Below are 23,112 nucleotides of genomic sequence, written 5' to 3' on the forward strand. Positions count from 1 at the left end.
AATGGTAAGCTTAAAAGATCTTGACGGGCAATAACGGTGTAACCACATTGAATTTATTGACGCCCAGTGGAATAAACTGCCACATGTGTGTAACTATAGTCTTAAAGTGCTACTGCCACATGAAGTATGAGAGTGTTCAGAAGACTGAATTTGTAGTACTGAGACCCTAACAATCAATGTACTCCTCCGTATTGTGGCAACTGTGCAATGGTGCCAATCTTTTAAGGAGAGTATATTCTCTCAGCACAAAAAAATGAGCTCTACCTTACCCCTGCAATTCATGTAGGCCCCAGAAGTTAACTCTTTCTTCCAAAATCAGCCCAAGGTCTTTTAGTAAAATCGATTACTATTTATAGAACCTATATTATATTATTTATTTATATATAAATATATTATATTTTATATTTATTTATTACTTATATTATGTATTATCTATATTATTTATAGATTACTATTTATACTGTCTTAGATTTGTTATCAACAATATCACAAATTATCGCAATATCGCAATCTTTGGTGAGAACCAAACATCATTTGCGAAATATCTAATTACATTTTTTTTTTTTTGACATTTATGTTACGACAGTAATCTTCGATTTGTGATCAAGAAGCTCAGAACCCCTTAAATGCTTATTGGGCTGTTCCATCTGTGCTATAGCACCGAAGAAGCTGTGAAACCCTTGTTTGAAGTGTTATCTTCCAACGCATAAAAGAAGCTTAATCTAACCTGTGCAGTTCGTTTAGATCCCAGAAGCTAACTCTTTCTTCTAAAATCTGTAACTCTTTTTGTCGAAAATAGTCTTGTAAACCTTCTATATAACAATACCGTCTGTTTTCAATAAACAGTACCACAAATCCTACTACTGTAAAACTTAGTCAAAAGAGTTTAAGTGTATTCTGGTTGTCAATGGCATAGATACAATATCTCCGTAACGAAGTAGGGTACTAAGTTGAAACATTCAGGGAAGTTGATGGGGATATGAAACTAAATCAGAAGGCACTATGTGCATGCAAGTGCTCATAAGGGTTTTTAATCTGTAAAAGTGTACGTAGCGTGTTTTGGTCTGGGATGTCTGTATTACATTAAGTTTCTGATCAAACGGGTTGTTATTTAGGACAGCCGTATTGCAATCATGATGATTATCAATGATTAACATTTAATTATTTAGGACGATTCTTTGAAAAATTTCTGAATTGACATGAGTCAAAAACTGGAAACTACCTATACGTTTCAACTTGGCGGAGGGGGTGGGGGGCTGCAGCCCGATTTTGGGCAGTAGCCCAAGAACTTTGCTTTGGGCATTCAAATCATGTAGATTAAACTTTTTTTGCATGACTGAAATCAGCAGAGTATGAGATTTTCATCACTTGTGATGGAAAACCAAATCAGTTTTGCTGCTTCGTTAACGTTTTGTGGCTTTGTGCTGTAGTGTTTTTTTTTTTACCTCTTGGACTGTCTTATCACATTGTTTTCAGAGACGCATTTTATTTTGCCTTGACAGTTCAGGTTAATACGACCACCTTAAAATGTCGATTTGAGGCCATTTGGGGTTGTGTGGGCACAAGAGACATTAGAGGGTTGGTGGAAAACTCAGCATTTGTCGTTAAGCCAGCCCTTCTCTAACCTACAACGGCCATCTATTCTATACTAAGCCAACAATGAAAAAACATAATATTTTGGGACACTTCGCTTTTCTCTAAGTGGGCTGCCCTCTTCTAACGATTTACCGTTAATTGCAGGTATTAAACAGTTTTACGTCCAGGTTGAAAAGGAGGAATGGAAATTTGAGACTCTCTGTGACTTGTATGACACATTGTCCATCACCCAGGCTGTAATTTTCTGCAATACTAGGCGAAAGGTTGACTATCTAACAGAAAGACTTCATGAGAGAGATTTTACTGTTTCGTCCATGGTAAGGTTTTTTATGTATTTTATGCATGTTAATAGGACAAAATGATCGTAATATATAAATTTTTTAGCAGACATGACTGAATAACGGAGTGAAAATTTGGTATTAAGTTCGGGACTTCGAAAGTAAACGGCGAAGACCACGCCGCCCTTCCATCATAGGAACAACCACAGGTAAAACAATGAGGAATTAGAACAGATTAGTTTTTTTAGACTTAAATGAATATTTCGGCTGTATATCCAAGGGCCATTCTCAGTAAAACACATACAAAGATATAAAATAAGACTTGCAATAAGATGGCTGATTGTTAAAACTAAAATCAATAATTAATAGTCCTAGAATCATTACTACAAGGAAGTTCAACCAGGACAGAAAAAAAAAACATTTTTTGGCTCGCTGCGAAAAAAGCGAGAATAGCATTAAAAACATGCTCTTTTTCTGTTTGTTACCTGAATGAACTGGCCTGTGTCATGTTTTTTTCTTCTTCTAGTACGGTGCTTGGATATAGAGCCAGAATATTCATTTAAGTATAAAAAATGTAACTGTCTTAGATTAATCTCTCATTGTTGTACCTGTTGTTGTTTGTATGAATTCATAAGTTTTTTGGCACGGCTGTACAAGATTTTTTCTTGGTTTGCCAAGTACAGAGCATGTAGTGTCTATATGCATCGACAAATGAAAAAAAAATCATTCAATATATTGGCCTAAAGCCAAACTGCTAGATCATTCTAAGGGTTTGTTTGAAAAGCTTGATTTAAACACAGTTGAAGTATTTTTTTTATTCATGGTTCTAACAAATCTTAAGAATAATCTAATCGAATATAATATGTATTTATATAGTGAGTTTAAGCTATTTTTTCTCTGTTTATTGATGCAGGCACATTTATTGAAAGCTCTATGGCTTATTGACAAATCAAGATTAATACTTGTGAAACGAGTTTAAGTCAAGATACCAATGTTGAATTTTCTTAACATTGGAATAGCTCAAGTATGTTTTCACTTTTAAAAAAAGGTCAACACAATGAATTCTTCTGCTTTTTTTCTGAGTTACAGACACGAATAAACTTAAAAATTTGAAAGGCTTGGGACAATTATGAACTTTAAACTGGCCTTTTTGTTCCACTATCTCCAAGCATGCTCAGTTCAAGGTTCCACCAAACTTCTGTTTAGTCCGAAAGTTTTTTTTCAATATATAATGTAAGTCTACGTCGGTGTCTTGATATGCAGGAATTGTGTGTGGCATTTTGTATGAAATTTAGCTTAAGTTTCTTCTTCATTCTTCTATCTATATTTTTTCTAAATTTTCTAAATCACTTCCAATGTTTTAAGCTTCTTGTATAGTTCCACCGTTTTAAACATGTTCAGTTCAAGACTCGAGGAAACTTTGCTGTTCAGTCCAAAAGATGTTTTTTCTGTAATACAAGTTTGTATGCGTGTCCTCACATACATGAATCGCTTGTGAGATGTTTGGTGAAATTTAGTTAGTCTTCTATGTAGAGGTGCATTGAATAGTGCAACCCCAAGAAACCCCTGTGATTCAGCTTTTAAATATTACCAGAAGGTAAAACCCCTATTTTTGTGTGGGCCCAAGAAAATTTTGTTGACTTCGTATGAAAGTTCTAGTAAAGTGTCCATTTTTCCTATTAGTCTTCCATTAATTAAAATTTATATTGATGTTTTGTAGTAATGTTCTTTTTTTTCCTATTACTATTGCACCATTATATATTTAATGTTCTTTTTTTCTATTCTATAAATCAATTCGATACTATCTATAATAAACAAATTCCATTTTATCCTGTGAGTGACTCTTGCAGGGGGGGGGCAGAGGGTTTCCTGGTAGAGGGGGGGGGGAAACTTAATATAAGTTCATTTTCATGCCACATTTTGATTTTTCTTCAAGCTGTAGGTAATTTTTCTTTTCCGGTATGTTTAACTTAGATAGAATAACGCTACAGTGAGTTTATTTTTCGAAAGGTATTCATAGATAATGGTAAGGAGTATGGTACGGATTGTGAGGGTGTATTAATCTGTTTTTTTTATTATTGATTTTTTAGTGGTTCGGCCAGAAAATCAGAAAAAGAAGCACGCAGAATGCAGAAAATCTTGATATACGGTCCTTAAATAGTGGAGTACCATATGATCTCCCCCTAAATATGTAGCCTCGTTTTAAAGTACGGCCTTTTTGCATCTGTTATCTTAAATTATTTTCAAAGGATTATTTTAGTTCCTATTAATTAGTTTGCTCTTAAATTGTTCAAATGTTTTTCTTTTTTCTTCAGCATGGTGATATGGACCAAAAAGAGCGCGAGACAATTATGCGTGAATTCCGTTCTGGATCGTCTCGTATTCTAATCACAACGGATCTATTAGCACGTGGAATTGACGTGCAACAAGTATCACTCGTGATTAACTATGATTTACCCAATCATAGAGAAAACTATATTCATAGGTAGGTAACCCCGTTATTTTTAATGTGTAAGGTCTGTTCTGGAAAGTTGAGATATTTGACGTCCTGATAGTATGATCCATTTTGAATAGAGGCAAAATATATGTTACTATAGTTAAGCGTATGCCTTGTATTAGAATAATTTAAATCTGAACTGAATGGGGTAATCACGAGATTTTTCTCTAAGCAACATTCCAACATATTCCTTATGAGTCAAAAGGTTTTTATAACAACGTTTACGTATATGTAACTCAGGATTTTTTTTTTTTTTTTTTTTTATGACCAAGAGAAAAAAGTGCCAATATTCACAATTAGTTTTCACTGACACTCATTTAATATCAATTTTGGTATGAGTCGAATCTTACCTCATTCACAATAATGAAATAGCTAGCATTTCAAGCTAGATCTAGCTGAAGACAAAGTTCAATTAGTTCGAACTTACTTAAGCCTGCCGAATCGGAGTATTTGCCAGACAATTGGCTAATATCTTTGAAAATAGGGTATTTGCTCGTTTTGTCATTTAAATTAACTGCAATTCCTATAATAAGATATTGATTCTAAAGAGGCAATAAAGAAAGAAAAAGCAAACTTTTGTGGGTTATTCATTAGCAGTCAAGACCCCATGTGGCTGAAAGAGGAAAATACAGCATTTGAAGCCATTGAAAACATATTATAATTAAAATCTAAATCAGTTTGTTTTTGTGTATTTCTAATTTTGAAAGTTTAGAAATACACACATACCATAACCTAGGCCATAAACATAAGACGTGGAGAACAACTGTTTCTTATTAACAGTGAGTCACATTTTCCTTGAGTTTTTTTTAATCACTTATTTGTTTTCTCATTGGGGACCTTTGGTCACTATTTGTAGTGGTTATTGGTCAAGAAAAAGAAAATTGTGGTGACGAAGTCACTGAGGTCCTGTTACTTTAAACCTATCTTTTTGTGTAATCAGGTTTATTGCACCGAAAAACAAAAGTATTTGAAGAAAATCGTTCTTTAATTTTTATGTCAATCAAGTGCTTACACATAGATTTTATAATAGAAAGGGGAGGGGAATCGTATGGGATCTTAGGTTTCCGCCCAGGTCCAAACTTCCTGCGACCATTCTCTGGGCCCAGAAAATCATGCACATTGTAGGGAGTAGGAGCGAGGTCTCAAAATAGACCAAAAACTCTTTATTTCTAATCAATAGTACTTCGAGTGAACTCAATTTGCACATTTCAAATGACTTGCGTACTTGAATAAATAGAAAAACGCTACAGACACCTTTTTATTTAAATTATCCGCATCATCTTGGGAATGGCTTAAGGGATAGAGTAGAATTTGAGTGAGCATTGGAGGCTTAAATGGATTTATAAGTTAAAATAGGGGGGGGGGGTTCATGTCTTGAAATAGAATGTCAGGAATATCTTGGGAACGGCTGCGGGGATGGAATTGAAACTGGTAAATAATGTTGGAGAAAGGAAGGGAATATAGTAGGGCAAGTGAAATTTAGTTTTGGAGGGACTGGAAAGGGGCTAACCATTTTATGTCTCTAATCCACACATAAATAACGTTATCGCAATATAAGCCCCCACTTCCATGAGGCTTATAATTTATGCACGTTTAAGTAGTAATATTGAGCAAAAGGCTGCCAGGTTGTCAATATAGGATATGTGTGATATCTCGGGAACAGGCAAGGGTTTTAAATTGAAACTCTTAGGGAATGCTGGTTGGCAATTGGACACTAAATTATGGCTCAGGGGAAAGGGCAGAGGTAAATCTGAAGAAAATTTATCGATTCCCCTCATCAAAATACCACATGTACAATACCTGGGGAACCAAAACTAACAGTTTAAGGAACCCAGCTGAAACTTTGAGGAAATATTGCGGGGGGGGGGGGGGCCCCCAAATACATTTTAAATTTGGACCTGAGGTGGAGGGCAAGGGGAACTCATCGAGGACAGCAATGTTTTTGAAAGACTATGGGGTTTAAGTTTCAGAACCAATTGAACCTCAATCAGGAAACAAAACTGGTTGCATTGACTCTTGACGTCCTATTTTTGTTTTTAAGCAACAAAACAATCTCTTTAATAGATGAGCTCATTATGTATTTTTTAAAACTAACAAGGTGTCAAAACAAAATGTAATACAACAAAATTTTTGTAATAAAATAGTTGATTAATATTCGTCTATATGCAAGGTTGTAACAGAATGGGTACCAGGCTAGCTTCACCTCTATACAATGCCGAAAATTATTTGTAGAATTCTAGGAATCTATTTGAAAAATATTTACTTTGGCATACATCCAAATTTTGTTTAGTAAGATGCTATTAGAATATGCTGCACAATTTTGTTCAAAATATAAATAGTAAATTCATTGTTTCATATATAATGATATTCATTCCTGCAAGTCTCAGAAATTTTGGTTTATTAGCGGTATAAAAGAGAGAGTATTTAAAACGTTTTGTGGTAATATATGTTGTGTATACACTAAAGACCAAAGAGCCACATATTGATCATGGATTGTTTCTTGTCACTCCTCTCCAACTCTTTCTCAGTCTATCACTCCCTCTCTTTTTCTCTCTCTTTTCTTCTTTCCCCTCTTTTCTCTCTTTATATTTTTGTACTCTCCATATGACCTCCATCAGGGTTGCCACCACAACCAAATAAAAATCACCACTTTTTCACCAAGAAAATCACCAGATTTTCACCAAGAAAATCACCAGTATTTCACAAAAATCACCAGAAATCGGTGGTCAATAATCACAATCTTTCCACCAAAAAGACGCGTTGGGCACCTTGAGCTAAGACTTTTATGTTTTTCAAACGCCGTCAACTGTTCAAGAAGGAAGATAAATTATAACTTAAGCCGGAATTCCAGGCAAAGACTGAAATTGTTACCTAAAATCCTGTTACTGGACATGAAGAGCCTTTTTATTTATTTAACTACTATTATACTTTTCTTTCTCTGTACTTTGCAAAATCTTTTCTTTTTCTTTTTTATAGGTTTCCATTGAAAAGAATAAAACCAATAATCCTCTTTTGTCCTCAAATCGAATTTCATTTGCTTATGAGCGTTTGTAATCCCCTTGCCATAATTGGTATCCTTAGTAGTAAATTTTAGCTCTGAAAAAGACGACTCAAATGGTGTCAATTTCTTATATATTTATTTAACTTCCGGAAAATTGTCGTGGGTCAAGTCTAAGCTGAAATATCAGACAAACGGTGATAAATCTCATTTCCCTTGCTTCTTAGACGAGAGCTCCTTGAGACTGAGCCCCCTGGTTTCTTGAGACTGATAAGTCCCTTGAAAAAGACCTAGCCTAGGCTGCTGAATCTGTTCATGTGGGACTACGCTTTCTTTACCTGAGAACTTTTTTTTTTCGTTTTTGAGCCTCAATCCGTTTTTGTCACGCATGAGACACACATGTATGTATTTATAAATTAAAATTTGTAACTATGGGGAAACCGATTGCCAAGCTAAAAGGATACACTGAAGCCCAAAATAACGCCACACTTTTGAAATAACAAGTAAAAATAAGATATAAAATATGAAATTTACTGATAATTTCACCTCAGTAGGGCTGTGAAACTAATCGTGCATGGAACTTTAACCAATCTTGTAAAAAATGACCAAATTAAATGAAAACCACCCGAAATCCATCAATTCAAGAAAATCACCAGAAAAATCACCAGGAGGATGAAAAATCACCAGATCTGGGGATAAATCACCAGCGGCGGCAACCCTGCCCTCTATAGATGTTTTGTATTGTCCAAATTATTGCTAACAATTTTTGGCAATCAATTGTAGATGTGGAGGAACATAAATGTTGACTCGCATTTATGACAAAATATTATATATAGAGAGAAGAGTTGTGTTATGCTTTATAGCTTTTTGATATTTTCTTGCTGTTTTTCTTTTTGTCTCTTTTTGTTGGATTACTAAATCTTATCTTGCAAAATTTTAATGGCCAGCAATTTTGGGTACTAAAAATAGTATTGCTGAAAAATTTTAGCATTACTAAAATATTATAAAATTGGACTCTAAAACCAATAAAGATCTGGAGCAACATTTAAAGGTTAAAAAGCATTAATAAAAAGTGTAAAACTGTATTAGATAATGAAATTGGACTGTAGAATATTTATAATTGCCCAGCTTCTGTTTGTTTATCTCGTATTTAAGATCTATCCACTACTGTCTTCGGTAACATTTCTTTAAGAAAGCATTAAGTTAATGTGCTAGACTATTAAGCAATAAAAAAATTGAATGTGCCACTAAAAAAATATCTATATGTGATTATAAAATTGACCAATAACATATTTATAATTACCCAGCTTCTGTTTATTTGTTCCGTATTCAGGACCTATCTACAATTTTCTTCATTAATATTTCTTTTTCTTCGAGAAATTTTCTAAAATTCTTGTATCCTCAATTATTTCTATACTTCTGTTTGTTATTCCCAAAAAAAGGTCCGGCCAGTCGTACCTTTTAAATCGCTACCGATTAGTTTCAATAATTGGAGTTGAGGCTGGACGACATCAACACCATATACGGATTTTTTGATGAAGTTCCTCATTTCTTCAACGTTTCTATAATTGGGAAACATTTTAAATAAAAACTTGCATTTTGCCGCAGGTAATAATGACGAGAGATCATTTTATTTTCAAGTTAAGTCAGTTTTAGGAGCTCTATGAGCAGAACCCATCTCTAGTCAAATGAATTTTTAATGAAAGAGATGCAGTCAGATAAAGTGAGTGGAAATACGAATAAGAATAAATACACGTGGTGGCACTAAGCCGAAATACGGAAAATTGTCAACGACAACTTTCCATTGGTTCATGAAAACACACCTGCTATTAAAATTTGTTTCCCCTAACTTGTAAATACAGCCGCAACACGCTTCAATTGTCTCCCTCTAAATCGAGAGCATGAATTTTACGAGCTAGTATTAGTTGTAAGGACAGTTCTATAATTTATTATTGTATCTATTATGCATCTGTTTATCATTGAAGTAAAGGTCGTCATAAAAGCTTTGCTTTTAATTTTTATCCTGATTGTTATATAGCTTGGAGTACGATTTATAATTTGTGTTATTGTTATTTCTGTTTTCAGAATTGGTCGCAGTGGTCGATTTGGTCGTAAAGGTGTTGCTATCAACTTTGTAACAGAAGGTGATGCCCGCGTTCTCGAGGATATTGAGAAACATTACAACACTCAGATTGATGTTATGCCAATGGACGTGGCAGACCTCTTCTAAATATAGCTGCGTTGTCAGAGGTAGTCACTGTTGAATTTGGTCTTCTATGGATTCATTTCAGTGTTAATTTGTTTGCATCTAAGGGTGTGTCGTATTGGAATTTAACCCCATTTAACACTACTCTCTGGACCCCCCCCAAAAATGCAACAACAAAATAAGCTAAAAATGGCGAAAATTTTTGTGTTGTAAAATTAATAGAATTAATTCCATTAGTTGTTAATTAAACTTTGAGAATAATGCTTTTGGTATATTTTATACTTGGCTATATTTTAAATTTGGGATATATTTATATGAATGTCATGTTTTATTGCAAATGTATCTTGGCATAATTATTCTTTTCATTATGTCCATGTGATGTCCATGTTAATTAAGATATTTGGTTATCTGGTAATCGGGATAATAACGTTACTTCAACTCTGACAGGGATCTCACTGGGGATTGCCGGAAATTGAGAATAAACGACATTATTGTAAAATATCGAAATTGATATTAACATGAATTTACTGGTAGTTATGGCTATGTAGAAGAATATTAAGTTTATTTTTTCTTTATCTGGGGAGTGTGTATAACTTTGACTAAGCTATAGAAGAGACAAGGCTTGGCCGTTTTTCTTTTATAATTCAATTCGGGGCAATGCGTGAAAATTTATTTATAATAAAATGCTATCATCAAATAGTTTTTTTTGCTAGAAAGGATATTGCGAATGCCATGCTAATACACCACCTCTAACATTTGAACAAACCATTGGGCAATGGTACATTCTTTGATATCTTTCTTTCTCAATTGAGAGAACTAAGGGTAGATTGCAAAATGCTGAAAAAGTGTTAATAATTAATAGGCTATTAATACACTAAGACTCTAATAACTTTTCAAACAGTTCGTGGTATCGAACTGTAAGTAAGGAGCGACCCGGCTCAATGGTAACCGAAACTCTAAAAAACGGAATTTTGATACCAATAGATACATCAAAAGAATCAGATTTTAATTCTGATTTCAAATATATAAGTTTAATCTTATAAGTTTAATTTCATCAAGTTTAATCTTACCTATCAAAAGTTACGCGCCTGAGAAAATTTGGCTGATTTTCGAAAAAAGGGGGAAAGACCACCTAAAAGTAATATAACCTTAATGAAAATCACACCATCATGTTCAGCGCATCAGAGAACCCTACTGTTGAGGTTTCAAGCTCCTATATACAAAAATGTGGAATTTTGCATTTTTTGCCAGAATAAAGATCACGGATGTGTGTTTATTTTTTTTTTTTTTTTTTTCCCAGGGGTGATTGTATCGACCCAGTGGTCCTAGAATATCGTGGGAGGGCTCATTGGAACGGAAATTAAAAGTTCTAGTGACCCAAAAAATGGAGGGCAACTAGGCCCCCTCCCACGCTCATTTTTTTCCCAAAGTCACCCGATCAAAATTTTGAGATTGCCATTTTGTTCAGTATGGTCGAAAATATTATAACTATGTCTTTTAGGATGACTTAATCCCTCAAAGCACCCAAGGGGAGGGCTGAAAGTTATGAACATTACCCAATGTTAATATATAGTATTGGTTATTGGGAAGTATACAGAAGTTTTCAGGGGGAATTTTTTCTGGTAGTGGGGGGTGTGGGTGGGTCGAAGCGAAGCGTTGAGGAGGGGACAGCCCCTTTCATATACGGAATAATTTCTGTTCGTTTTAAGTTTTAATGTCGCTCCTTACTTTCAGTTTAAAAAACTTGTTTTTTTTATTTAATTAACCTAAGACGTCACGTGTATTCTGAAGCTATTTTGGATTTGAATTAACTTCAAATGACTATTCTTCCTCCCATTTCTTAAGAAAGACTAATTGATTATTATAAAAATTTTTAGAAGTATATGTAGAAATATTTTTAGAAATTATTATAGAAACAGAATTAAGAACTAATTCTATAATTTATTATACAATTTGCCAGCATTTAGAGTTTACTGCTCTCCCGGAACCAAATCCTCAATTTGGTTTAGTCACGGTCACACCAGCAAAAGAGTCGGTTTTAATGTCTATTTTGAACCGAGAAAATAGGTCTGTGGTAGGGGCTAAAATAACCCAATTCGAAACCCCCATATTTGTTATGCTCATGATACGTAGAACAAAGCCTCAGCTTGTCGATTGAAAGATGTCGTATTGATTTCAATTTTCTTTTCTTTGCAGGTTGATATCTCCTTGTCTCGTTTTCCATAAAGCTCGAGGAGCTATCAATCTTGGTGTATTGAAGATGTGTTGATTTGAGATTTTGTAAAGAAGACGACACATTGTTGTACAAGTTTAAAAAAATACATAATAAAAATGGAAAACTGGTATCACCTTGTTCTTTCTCAACTCCTTATTGTTTGTAGGATTATCACTGATTTGAAAATTGTTCCTTCTTTAATTTTTGCTGTAAATGAACGGATTTTCTTTCCTGATTATAGATGACAAAATTATTCTGCTATCATATTGCCCGTTTTCATCTTTAATTTTTTCAAATCATTTAGGTTCATCAAGATTCACTGAAATGGACTTCTAAATTTTAGATCGAATTGTTCGAGAGTTTCACACAGCACTGAAGTCTCTTCCAGCTTACCCATTTAAACCGTCTGCTGATGCCATCTACAAGGCAATCGCCTGAGATGTTTGGTGAATCACTTTCATATAATCTTGATCTGGGATAAGAGAAAGCATGAGTGGTTTCAACCGCGTTCTTTGTTATCCAGCCCACAACTATCCATGCAGTGGGAGTGAAATGTGCACCAATTACAGGTGGAAAATAAGAGGGCTGAGAAAAATAAGAGGTTGGGAAAAATTTAAATTTAGGACCTTTTAAGGACTGGTAGTTGAGAAATATTCGACAATTGCCAAACCTTGGACCGAAGTTATTGAACCTCTCGCAAAGGAGGTGTCCCCTTGCCTCACGGGTTTCGGAAATGCTATACGCCAAGGAATGCCAATTTTCTTGTCAGTTTCTTTGCCAGTTTGACTTGATATCGAACTAAATATTGATATCGAGCAAAAGGGGTAGTGTTACACTGCTGTAGTTTTTGTCGTTCCCTTCTTTAGAGAGTTTGCCTTGAAGAATATCTCTCCACTTCTTTGGTTTTAAAGTTTATGGGGTTTCCCAACCGAAACAAACTTTCTGTGTTTTTTTGAGAAGTCAGGTGATTAAAGCTGAATTACAATACTTGTTCGGAAATATAACTTCCCCAAAAATTTCTTCGTCTGTTTTTACACTTCCCTTTGAGTGCATATCCATGCTGAATCAACGTCAATATCATTTATTAAACACTCCCTCTCCCAAATGCCAGGGAATGATTTAGTGAGGGGCTAATGAATCTGGATTCAACATTGGCCTTAAATATGTTTTATAGTTAATACTAAAAGCTTTCTTCAATAACTTTTTTGGTTAATGACTATCAGCCAAAAAACTTGGTGTTTTCCTCCCACAAAGGGTGAGTTATGCTTAGGATGGCTAAGGTTTCATATATATGTTGCTGTGGGATGGCAAAACCAGACACTTTGTCAAATAATTTAATTATTTTTATCAGGACTTTTTGAGATGGGTGAAAATATCCTGGAAAGTTAATGAACTAGACTAAAACTATCCCAAAAGTCAAGGCATTAAGGAAAATCAATTTGTAAATGAATGTTCTGCCTTATTCCAAAAGAAACTTTTAATTGAACTTATTTTTGTCCTTCAGCCTTCACTTCACGGCAAAACACCATTTTAAATGTAATCAAATTTATGTTTGAAATTAAAGTGATCATGTTTATTCTTTTTTTTTATTAACTGAATCTTGATATTAGGAAAAGGGCATAGATCCTTCAATTATGCTGGGTTCAAATCACGAAAGAGAGACTTTAAAATTCAAGATTCTCAGAAGTTACTTATACATAAAGCAAGGGTGCCGGCAGAAAATTTTCCAGAGGGAGTGGCTAACCAACCAAAATACCAGTGATGGTTTGGTGACAGTTTAGGTGGCTTAGGGCACCAAACTATGACTTTACCCCAAAGAGGACGAATTTGCAATCAATTTAAAATCCTAAGAAGCTAATTGATTTTTGAGTATCAGTAACAATATTTTAGGCTTCCCAGTTGCAAAAGAAGGAAGGTCACACGGTGGCAGTACTGGATTCAACCAAGTTGATTTGCTTTATTTGTAAAGAAATTAGGCTACGTCCGGTGATCTGTAATTGCATATCAGCCATAGTGAGGGAGGGGAGTCATTATATAGGTAGGGGTAGGGTAGATTCCTACAAAAGTACATTTTAATGGACAAACTGCTTACTCTTCACGTACCTTAAGATAAATGTTGAAAGAGGTAGAGGGAGTAGGAATTAGTTAAAATGTTTCTCTATGCAGTTAAAATGCTACATTCCCATATCTACCAGCACAGAGATGGAAAAGGCAAGCCAGGTCATCGTCAGCCCCGCCAGGAAATTTCTTTGGGGGAACAAATACTGCTAGGAACTTAGTTTTAAGTAATTTTAAATGGTAATATTTTTCTCTTTCATTTATATGAAAAAAGATATATGTAATGTATTTATCGATAAGACAATCCTATTGTAGAGGTTGTGATGGCTACAGTCTTGTAGAAGATCAAAATTCTCGCAGAATTTCCATCCATACAAACAATAATACTCCTTTTCATCCAACCAAAATTCTTTAGTAGCAATAAAACAAGGACTTCACCAAAATTACTATTCATCGCCAATTTTTTAAGTATATTCAAATTTTATCCAAAATTAAAATTGAAAATTTAAACGTTGGACGGTACTAATCAACTTACAATTATTTGATTTATACATTTTAAAAGCCATTAACAGGGATTTAAGGGACCAGTACCTCAAATTATATCTTGGTTAGGCCTGGGTATGATTTGGAAAACAATCAGAAATTAAATAAAAAAAGACGTTTCTTTGTATGAGGGGGCTGTTTCTTCCTTAGCTCCTTACTCTTTACTGTGAAGTTTGGCTTTTTTCCAATTTTTTAAAGAAAATTTGCAATTGAAAAAAAGATTTTTCAAAGCACTAAAAACCTTTTGTTTAATGAGCAAGGTGTTGAGAAGGGGGCAGTCCCCCTTATGTACAGAGTAATTTATATTTGTTTTAAGTTTTAAACTTGCTCCATACTCTAGTTGAAAAACCTTGCCTCACTGGTTTCGGAAATGCTATATGCCAAGGAATGCCAGTTTTCTTGTCAGTTTCTTTGCCAGTTTGACTTGATATTTGTTTAATTACATTTCATGAAACTGTAAAGTTTTATGAATACAATAGTTTTGGTAACCCAAGAAAAAGATCAATATTTCAATGATCTCTATTTGGATTTTGATGGGTAATAAAACAGTTCGTGGTAACGAACTGTAAGCAAGGAGTGACCCGGCTCAATTGTAACCGAAAGTCTAAAAAACAGAATGTTAATGCCAATAGATATATAAGAAGAATCAGCTTACTTTGCTGATTCCAAATATATAAGTTTTATTAAGTTTAGTCTTACCCATCAAAAGCTGCAAGCCTGAAAAAAATTTGGCTGATTTTTGAAAAAAGGGGGAAAGTCCCCTTGATGTCATAGAATTTCAATGAGAATCACACCGTCAGATTCAGCGTATCAAAGAACCCTATTCTGGAGGTTTCAAGCTCATATCTTCAAAAATATAGAATTTTGCAATTTTTGGCAGAAGAAAAATCACAGATGCGTGTTTATTTTTTTTTCCAGGGGTGATCGTATTGACCCAGTGGGCCCAGAACGTCGGCAGAGGGCTCATTCTAACAGAAATGAAGAGTTCTAGTGCCCTTTTTCAGTGACCAAAAACTTAGAGGGCAACTAGGCCCCCTCCCACGCCACTTTTTTGCCAAAATCGTCCAATCAAAACTTTAAGATAGCTTTTATGTTCAGCATAATTGAAAGGCCCAATAACTATGTCTTTGGAGATAAAATGACCCCTACCGCTCCTGTGGAAAGGTTTTTAAGTTATAAAATTTGCCCAATGTTTTATTTGTTATTGGGAAGTATGCATACTTTTTTCGGGTGGGGGAGGGGAGAACGAATTTTCTGGTGGGAGAATTTTCCATAGAGAATGAAGTTTCCAGGGGCTGAACTGTTCAGGGGAAATTTTACACTGGGTGAATTTGCCAGAATTCCTATACGAAATTTCTTTATATGTCTTGCTTTCTCTGTTGCGTGAAGATGTTAAGGGTAATTATACGGGATAAATTTTTGTCAGGGTTCAATTATCCAGAGGATATTTCTGTGGGAAGGGGGATTTTCCGTGGAGGTGGAGCCAGGTATCCTGCCATTATTTAAAAAAACGATCAGAAAAACAAACAAAAAAACAAGCTTTTTCAACTGAAAGTAAGGAGTAACATTAAAACTAAAAAGGAACAGAAATTATTACGTATATGAAAGGGGCTGCCCCCTCCTCAACACCTCGCACTATGCGCTAAAGTTTAAACTTTGCCTGAATTCTTTAAAAACGACTCCTGAAACACACGGGTCGCTTAATTAGAACAATAAGTAACTTCTTTTAAAGTGCCGAAAAACTGTAGCTTGAAGAGAGAGGTGTTGAGGAGGAGGGCAACTTCCCTCATATACGTAATAATTTCTGTTCGTTTTAAGTTTTAACGTTGTTCCTTACTTTCAGTTGAAAAAACTTGTTTTTTTAGAGACAAATATTTTTCTAAAGGCGATAGAAAAAGTATATCAATTAAAGTAAAAGTACATAAAAATGAGAAAAGTAAGTAATTTCAAAATACACAAAACAACAGCCTACTTACAAAAACTAAGATACGAACTCCTCGCATTTAGTTCTGTTGAGCAATGCCAAAGCGTTGGACGGATATTTTTTAACAATATCGTCAGTTTTGCACTTGGTTATCAAACACCAAAATATTTAATGAGTTTAGACTCAGTGTTTATAAAAAGTAACGCATTATCAAAGTAGTTTGTTCAAACTAAACATTAAAACTAAGATTAAGAAAACCAAATAAAAATTCTTAATTCAATATTTTTAATTTAGTTTTGAATACCAAAAGCCACAGTATACTTGACACCTTTATACTTTATAACTGTAAAAAATATATATTTTTCAAAGTGACAACTAGATAAATACAATCACTCCTAGAAAAAAATGTATATAAAACACGAAAAACGTATCCCTTCAGGGGGAAAATACAAAAATTCCTAGTATTCCGACCATAAAATACAATTCAGATCATAATGGATTCATAAATAAGTTGATGCATACTCTGGCATTGCAGGCAAAATTTGACGGCATTTTTTAAACCAAAATTTCCCCTTTTTAAGTTATTTTCCTTGTGTTTTCTATAATTATACGAACTTTCTTGTGCACTAGTAACTGCAGTAATTACTAATAAACAAATACATATTTAGGATCACCATAAAAAGCTCACCATATTGACAAGCATCGTTATTTACTTACCATTCATTACTATGAAAATTTTATTTTTTTTGCTCCAGCCAAATTATATAAAAAAAAATGTTTAAGGAAAATGGGAACGGGGTCACTCAGTCAAAAATTGGAACTTAAATTTTCCTCATTCAGGCCCAGAATCAATTGGCAGCCAGCCAACAAAGGGGGAAAAGTCATTTTGTCGACAATTTTTCCCTATTCTTCTCTCTTTCCCTTGGTTTCCTTATAATTACTTCATAGTTCCAAATTTCTAGAGAGGGCAAGACCCCCCTGCCTCCAGCCGACTTCAATGATATAAAGGGGGATGCCACCCCCTCAGTCCCACCGGACGTTTAAATTTGATTTTTGCCATAAAGGCTTCAAAAACGATTACTCTTAACGCAAGAGCAATGTGACCACAAGGTTTTTTTTCTAAATACCTTGAGATTAAAAGAGTGTCTTTGTCTGCAGAGAAGTGAAGCCCTGAACAATTTGGGGTGGAGGAGGAGCATCCACAGCTGTACTGCACTCATGCAGTTCGAATGTTTTGAAACGTAATTACTTACTTATACTTGTATATTCTGACGCCTAATGGCGTAAAGGGCAGCTTTGATTGACCTCCACGTCGGACGATCCTGAGCCAGATGCCACAGCTCATTGAGGGGTGATCGTATAATTCTTGCTTCATCTTCAAGGGAATCACCCATGGTGATTTGTTGCCTATCACTCTTCCGGAGTCCAGTACCAAATGTCGCAGGGAAGTTTTCCTTGCCTCATTTGAGTCATGTGGACCCAGTATCGCCGCCTTCTGTGTCGGACTTCGTCGGTTGTTTGAGGTTGCTTGGTGAGAAGCCTAATCCTGGTGTTGGTTACTCTGTCAGCCCATCAGATCGCAAGTATTCTTCACAAGCAATTATTCTCAAATCCAAGTAACCTTTTCTTCACAGCTCTAGACAAGCTCCAGGATTTGGATCCATAGGTGAATCTAGAGATCACGTTGCTGTTGAACAGGTGCAGTTTCTGGGCAGAGAATACTTGCTAGATCTAAAAATACTATTTAAATGAGAGAATGCTGCACCTGCATATGTAACTAGAAAGATGATCTCGCTGTAGCACCTGCTGTTTTGAGTAAGTGTACTACCTAGATGCTTGAATTCACTGACTTCTTCGATGTCTGTTTCCCAACAACAAATCATTCCATCTGTCCCTGTACCTCACACAACTGCCCTTCTTACAGGGCTTTGATCATCTTTATAACTTCTAGGGATTCTATAAAACCAAAAAGTTATCCACATTGCTCCACGATGGACTGAATTGAAAGCTTTTAGAAAGTCTGTGAAAACTAAGATGATCTGTACCAGCCATTCATTGTATTCTTCAAGCAGTAACCGAAGAATGAAGATAGGGTCACAACACGGTTAGTTTGGTCGAATAAAATGTTGTTCATCCATTAACTCAGAATATAATTGCCCTTGAAACGTTTTTAATATTGTTTGGTTGAGAACCTTACTTCCAATCGTCTGGACTGTTAATCCTCTCCAGTTACCGTATACTGATATCTTTCCTTCCTTAAGAAATTTGACAATCATCCCCTTTTTCCATTCAGATGGAATAGTCTTAGCACTCCATATTTCTGCCAATAGTCTAAAAAGTAGTTTTCTGATAGCATTTCTACCATATTTAAGTAGTTCAAGTGGCATTCCGTCGTGGTCAGCTGCTTTTCCATTCCTTAGGGATTTAAGAGCAATGTCAACTTCATCGTAAACAATTGGGCCTGAATATATTTTAAGATTAAAGAGTGGCGTATCTGGGATGTCAAGGGCGTCTTGGGGGATAGGTTTGTTAAGAACACATGCGAAGTATTGTCTCCACTGTCCTGTCACTTTGTTGAATGGTTAAAAGCTGACTATTTACGTCTTTGACAAACGGACAGATGTCTGTTTGGGTGCCTGTCATTTTTTGGTTAATAAGTACCCAGTTCTACTATCTCCACGACCTGCAGCTCGTTGAGCTTTTGTGGCTAGGTTGTCGTTATATGCTCTTTTATCCCCACCTACAGACTTTTTTTTTTACCTCTTTATCAGGATCTTTGTATTGTTCTTTCAAAATATCACGATAAGGGCTATCACATAGATGACTAGACAACTATTTATAAACAAGCGACTTTATATCCAATCTTTTTGCTTATAAGCTGCCAAATGGCATCACTAATTCATTCTTCTTTCCTACGCTTCTTATATCCAACTACTTCTTTCCTCTGCAGAGCCCTGTTGTGAAGCTTTTCAACAGTAAGCTTTTTAACATTACTGCATGTTTTCATCGCAACATTCAGGTTTAGTTTGCACTTTGCTATTACAAGTTAATGGTCTGAGAAGAAGTATTCTCCCTAGTACTTTATAACATCTTCAAGGAATCGAATCCTCCACTTACTAAGAAGTATTTCATCTGTTTGGTTTTTGGTCCTTCCATCGGGAGAGTTCCAACTTCCAAGTATACTTATGAACCGTCTTGTGCGGAAACCAAGTACTTCCAACTATCAATTCATGTTCAGTACAAAAATCAATGAGACATATACCATTTTTTCTAAAATCAACATGGCCGTGTGCACCAATTACTATGGGTGTGTTTTTAACATCGCTTCCAACCTTCGAGTTAATGTCCCCACATACCCCCAGAAATTTGTGTTAGGTGGACTTTATGAGCACCATCGTTAAGCAGCTGGTAGAAAGAATCTTTTTCTGGTTCACTCGCTCCGTTAGTTAGGGGCATTAGGTCACTCTGATTTCCGAGGCTATTAATTGCTGATTCCACGATAACTAGGTTTTTATGGTGATGTGCTATGAGCCTGTCGACAAACCCTCACCCCATTACACTTACTTGGGACCTTCAGTTATGGCCTGAGAGAGCCACCAGGGTCCTTCTGGTAATCTCCCTGACACATATCAGGCGAGTTTATTGGTTTAAGAACTTGAAATTACCAGCTGATGTATTTTTTTTCACTTCATGGTAATACTTTCGGTTAAGCAATGTTTAAACTTTAGTCTGAAACACGGGGGCTCAGTCAGGGGATACCAAACCCCCTCATACGCAAGATGAATTTGCTTGTTTTTAGTTTTAGTGCCGTTGCCTTCTCCTCAAGAGCTCCCTCTTCACGCTAAAGTTTTTTTTTATGGAATTTTAAAAAAGCTTATTATTCTAATAAAACGGCCATTGTGTTTCAGGAATCGTTCTTAAAGAATTAGGACAAAAAGTCGAAACTTTAGCGTAAACTGCAAGGTCTTGTGGAAGAGGTAACTCCTTTCATATACGTAATAATTTCAGTTCGTTTTAAGTTTTAATGTTGCTCCTTACTTTCAGTTGAAAAAATTTGTTTTTTAAAATTTAATTTCTGATCGTACTTAAATAATACCGGAAAATCCAGCTATCTCTCTCTACATGAAAAATTCCGGTACTTGTGCATTATACGCCACTCCCTCAAGTTTACGATGTGTAGAACTAGAGAACAAACCGGTTTCTTTGTTAGTTTCTTCGTTACTTTAGAAACAAACTTGGGCTACAGATTTGCACATTAGGGGGGGGGGGGCAAAGTACAGCGGGTCTGCATGTAAAATTTGTTAGGTACAATTATTCTGCATATCACAGTATATGAATTATATTAATTTATAAATAAAAAATTATAAATTAAAGATATAGTATTATAACTATATCTTTATACTGTGCAACATATTATGAATTAAGAATTGTTATCTGACTTCAAACTGTCCAATTACTTTACCCCCCCCCCCTTATGCGCAAATATATAGCCCAAATCATATATTTCTCATTTATTCTGTCCCTTGTCTTTGTCTTGTCTCACGCTAAGCTGAAAGAAACGAACGAAGAAACCGGTTTGTTCTCGAATTTTCTGTTCGTTTTGAGCTTCATTTATTTATTGATAGTGATTTGTGGTAGTTTTACGCTTGGAAGATTATTTGACTTTATTTTTGCTCACACTTGGCTTGATAGAGCTCTTTACTTTTTTTTTGAAAGACTTGCCTTGTGGAAAAAGGTTTTTAAAATTATTTTCTTTTCGTTTTTTACTGACATAGTGTTTTTCATGGAAAAAATTATATTTTATGTCTTTCCAGATTTCTTTTATAAGAATCCATAGTATGGGTTTCTATTTCTATGTCGGAGAAAATTTTTCAACAATTTTTAATTCTGACGCAAAAAGTATTTTTTATTTTATTTTATAAGTCCTGAAGTTGACCTGAAAAATAAAACTTATTATCATTCCCAAAAGATTCTATTTATGCTCTTTGACAACCTGGATACACTTACACTCTTTTTATTTATTAATTAAAAAAACTTTTTCAACAAAATAAGTTTTTCGAAGAAAAGGAAAGAACTCAATTAAACCAAAAAATGAAGAAAAATAGAATAAATAATCTACAAAGAATAAAACTACCACAAATCAGTATAAATAAATGAAACCCAAAACAAACAAAAATTTAAATAAATAACAGAGTCAAACTCAAAACGAACAGAAATTAATATGAGTAGGGTTCTAAAACCCTATGCTTTCTAAAAGCCAGAATATAATTTGTACTTAACTGAAAAAAATTCAAATGAATGTCTATTGTCAGTTTAATATACATATGCTGATATTTATTCCTTATAACTTTATTAATTTGTGATTTCCTAAAGTTATAAAAATGAAAACATTCAAAAGATTTGTTTTCAGTAAATTACGTAGAAATTCATATTTTGTTTTTTAGAAAGCAAATGGGTTTAGAACCCTACTCATATTAATTTCTGCTCGTTTTGAGCTTGGCACTGTTATTTATTTTAGTTTCTGTTTGTTTTGGGTTTAATTTATTTATTGATACTGATTTGTGGCAGTTGTGTGCTTGGTAGATTATTTGATTCTATTTTTGTTCATTTTTGGTTTAATGGAGTTCTTTACTTTTTTTTGAAAAACTTATTTTCTAAAAAAAAGTTTTTTTTAATTAATTAATGTTCGTTTTATATTGACATGGTCTTTTTTAGGGATTAATTAAAAAAAGTTTCTGAAAAATAAATTTTTCAAAGAAAAGTAAAGGCATTTTAAACTTAAGCTCAGCAGATACAAATAACTTTTAAAATTCAATATCAAAACGACCAGAAATCACTCTTAAAGAACAAATGAATCCCAAAACGAACAGAAATTAAATAAACAATCATAGCAAAAACATACAAAAAGTAATAATATAAATGAATAAATAGATCTTAAAGCGAGTAATGCTTAGATTTAATATGAATATCGATCTTAAAACGAAAAAAATTATTTTGCTTTTGAAGCAGAAATGAAACCTAAAACGACCAGAAATTAAATAAACAATCAATGCAAACAACAATGCTATATATAATAATTTAAATTATTAAATTCATCTGAAAACGAGTGAAGCGTAAATTGAATATGCAAATCAAGCTAGTAACGAACAAAAATCACTACAAACAAGAAATTGGGTATGACCTCCTTCTCACATTGTAAAAGTCTAAAACCTACTGCGTCATTGGCGCTTTACTGAAAATCAATTTTATGACTAATATTTTGTGTTTTACTTAATATTTAAAATAAACTTTAAAATGTTATTAATATATTGAACTGTCGATCTATCAGCAATTAGTATCATTATACATTAAATATTCAGTTTAATTTATTAGCTCTTTTTAAAGTTGTTAAAGACGAATATAGTTTCCTTACAAACAAGTGTTTGGATACTGCTTCTTTTCCTAACTGTAAATAAAAACCAAAAGCCTACTGCGTCATTGGCGCTTAACTGAAAACGGATTATATTACAAATATTTTCTTTTCTAGTTCTTAAAGTATTGAAATAAAAATACATTTACAGTGAAATAAATTCTTGAACTGATGGATGTTTCAACAATTAATATCAATATACATCAAACATTCACTTTGATGTTGTTTATACTTTCCAAGACTGTTCAAGACGCATTTAGTTTTCAGTAAAGACCCAATGACGCAGTAGGTTTTAGACTTTTACAGTGAGAGAAGTAGGTCATACCCAAACTCTTGTTTGTGGTGATTTTTGTTCGTTTAAAGTTTGATTTGCATATTCAATTTACGC

At 34.3% G+C, this 23,112-nt stretch overlaps 1 protein-coding gene across 1 annotated transcript in view; it reads left to right on the top strand.

Annotated features, from left to right (window-relative positions):
• Positions 1–11,920, top strand: part of eIF4A (eukaryotic translation initiation factor 4A) — a 31,631-nt gene extending 19,711 nt beyond the window's left edge. The window contains exons 7-10 of the mRNA XM_089104405.1: positions 1,741–1,913; positions 4,190–4,359; positions 9,455–9,619; positions 11,772–11,920. Of these exons, the coding sequence (XP_088960531.1) occupies positions 1,741–1,913; positions 4,190–4,359; positions 9,455–9,599 (488 nt within the window). The 3' untranslated portion in view covers positions 9,600–9,619; positions 11,772–11,920. The remainder of the gene's footprint in view (positions 1–1,740; positions 1,914–4,189; positions 4,360–9,454; positions 9,620–11,771) is intronic.
• Positions 11,921–23,112: the final 11,192 nt, after the last annotated feature.

Source organism: Artemia sp. Qi Xiang Cuo, chromosome 18 (genome assembly GCF_049724085.1).
Source record: "Artemia sp. Qi Xiang Cuo chromosome 18, ASM4972408v1, whole genome shotgun sequence".
Classification (NCBI taxonomy): Eukaryota; Metazoa; Arthropoda; class Branchiopoda; order Anostraca; family Artemiidae; genus Artemia; species Artemia sp. Qi Xiang Cuo.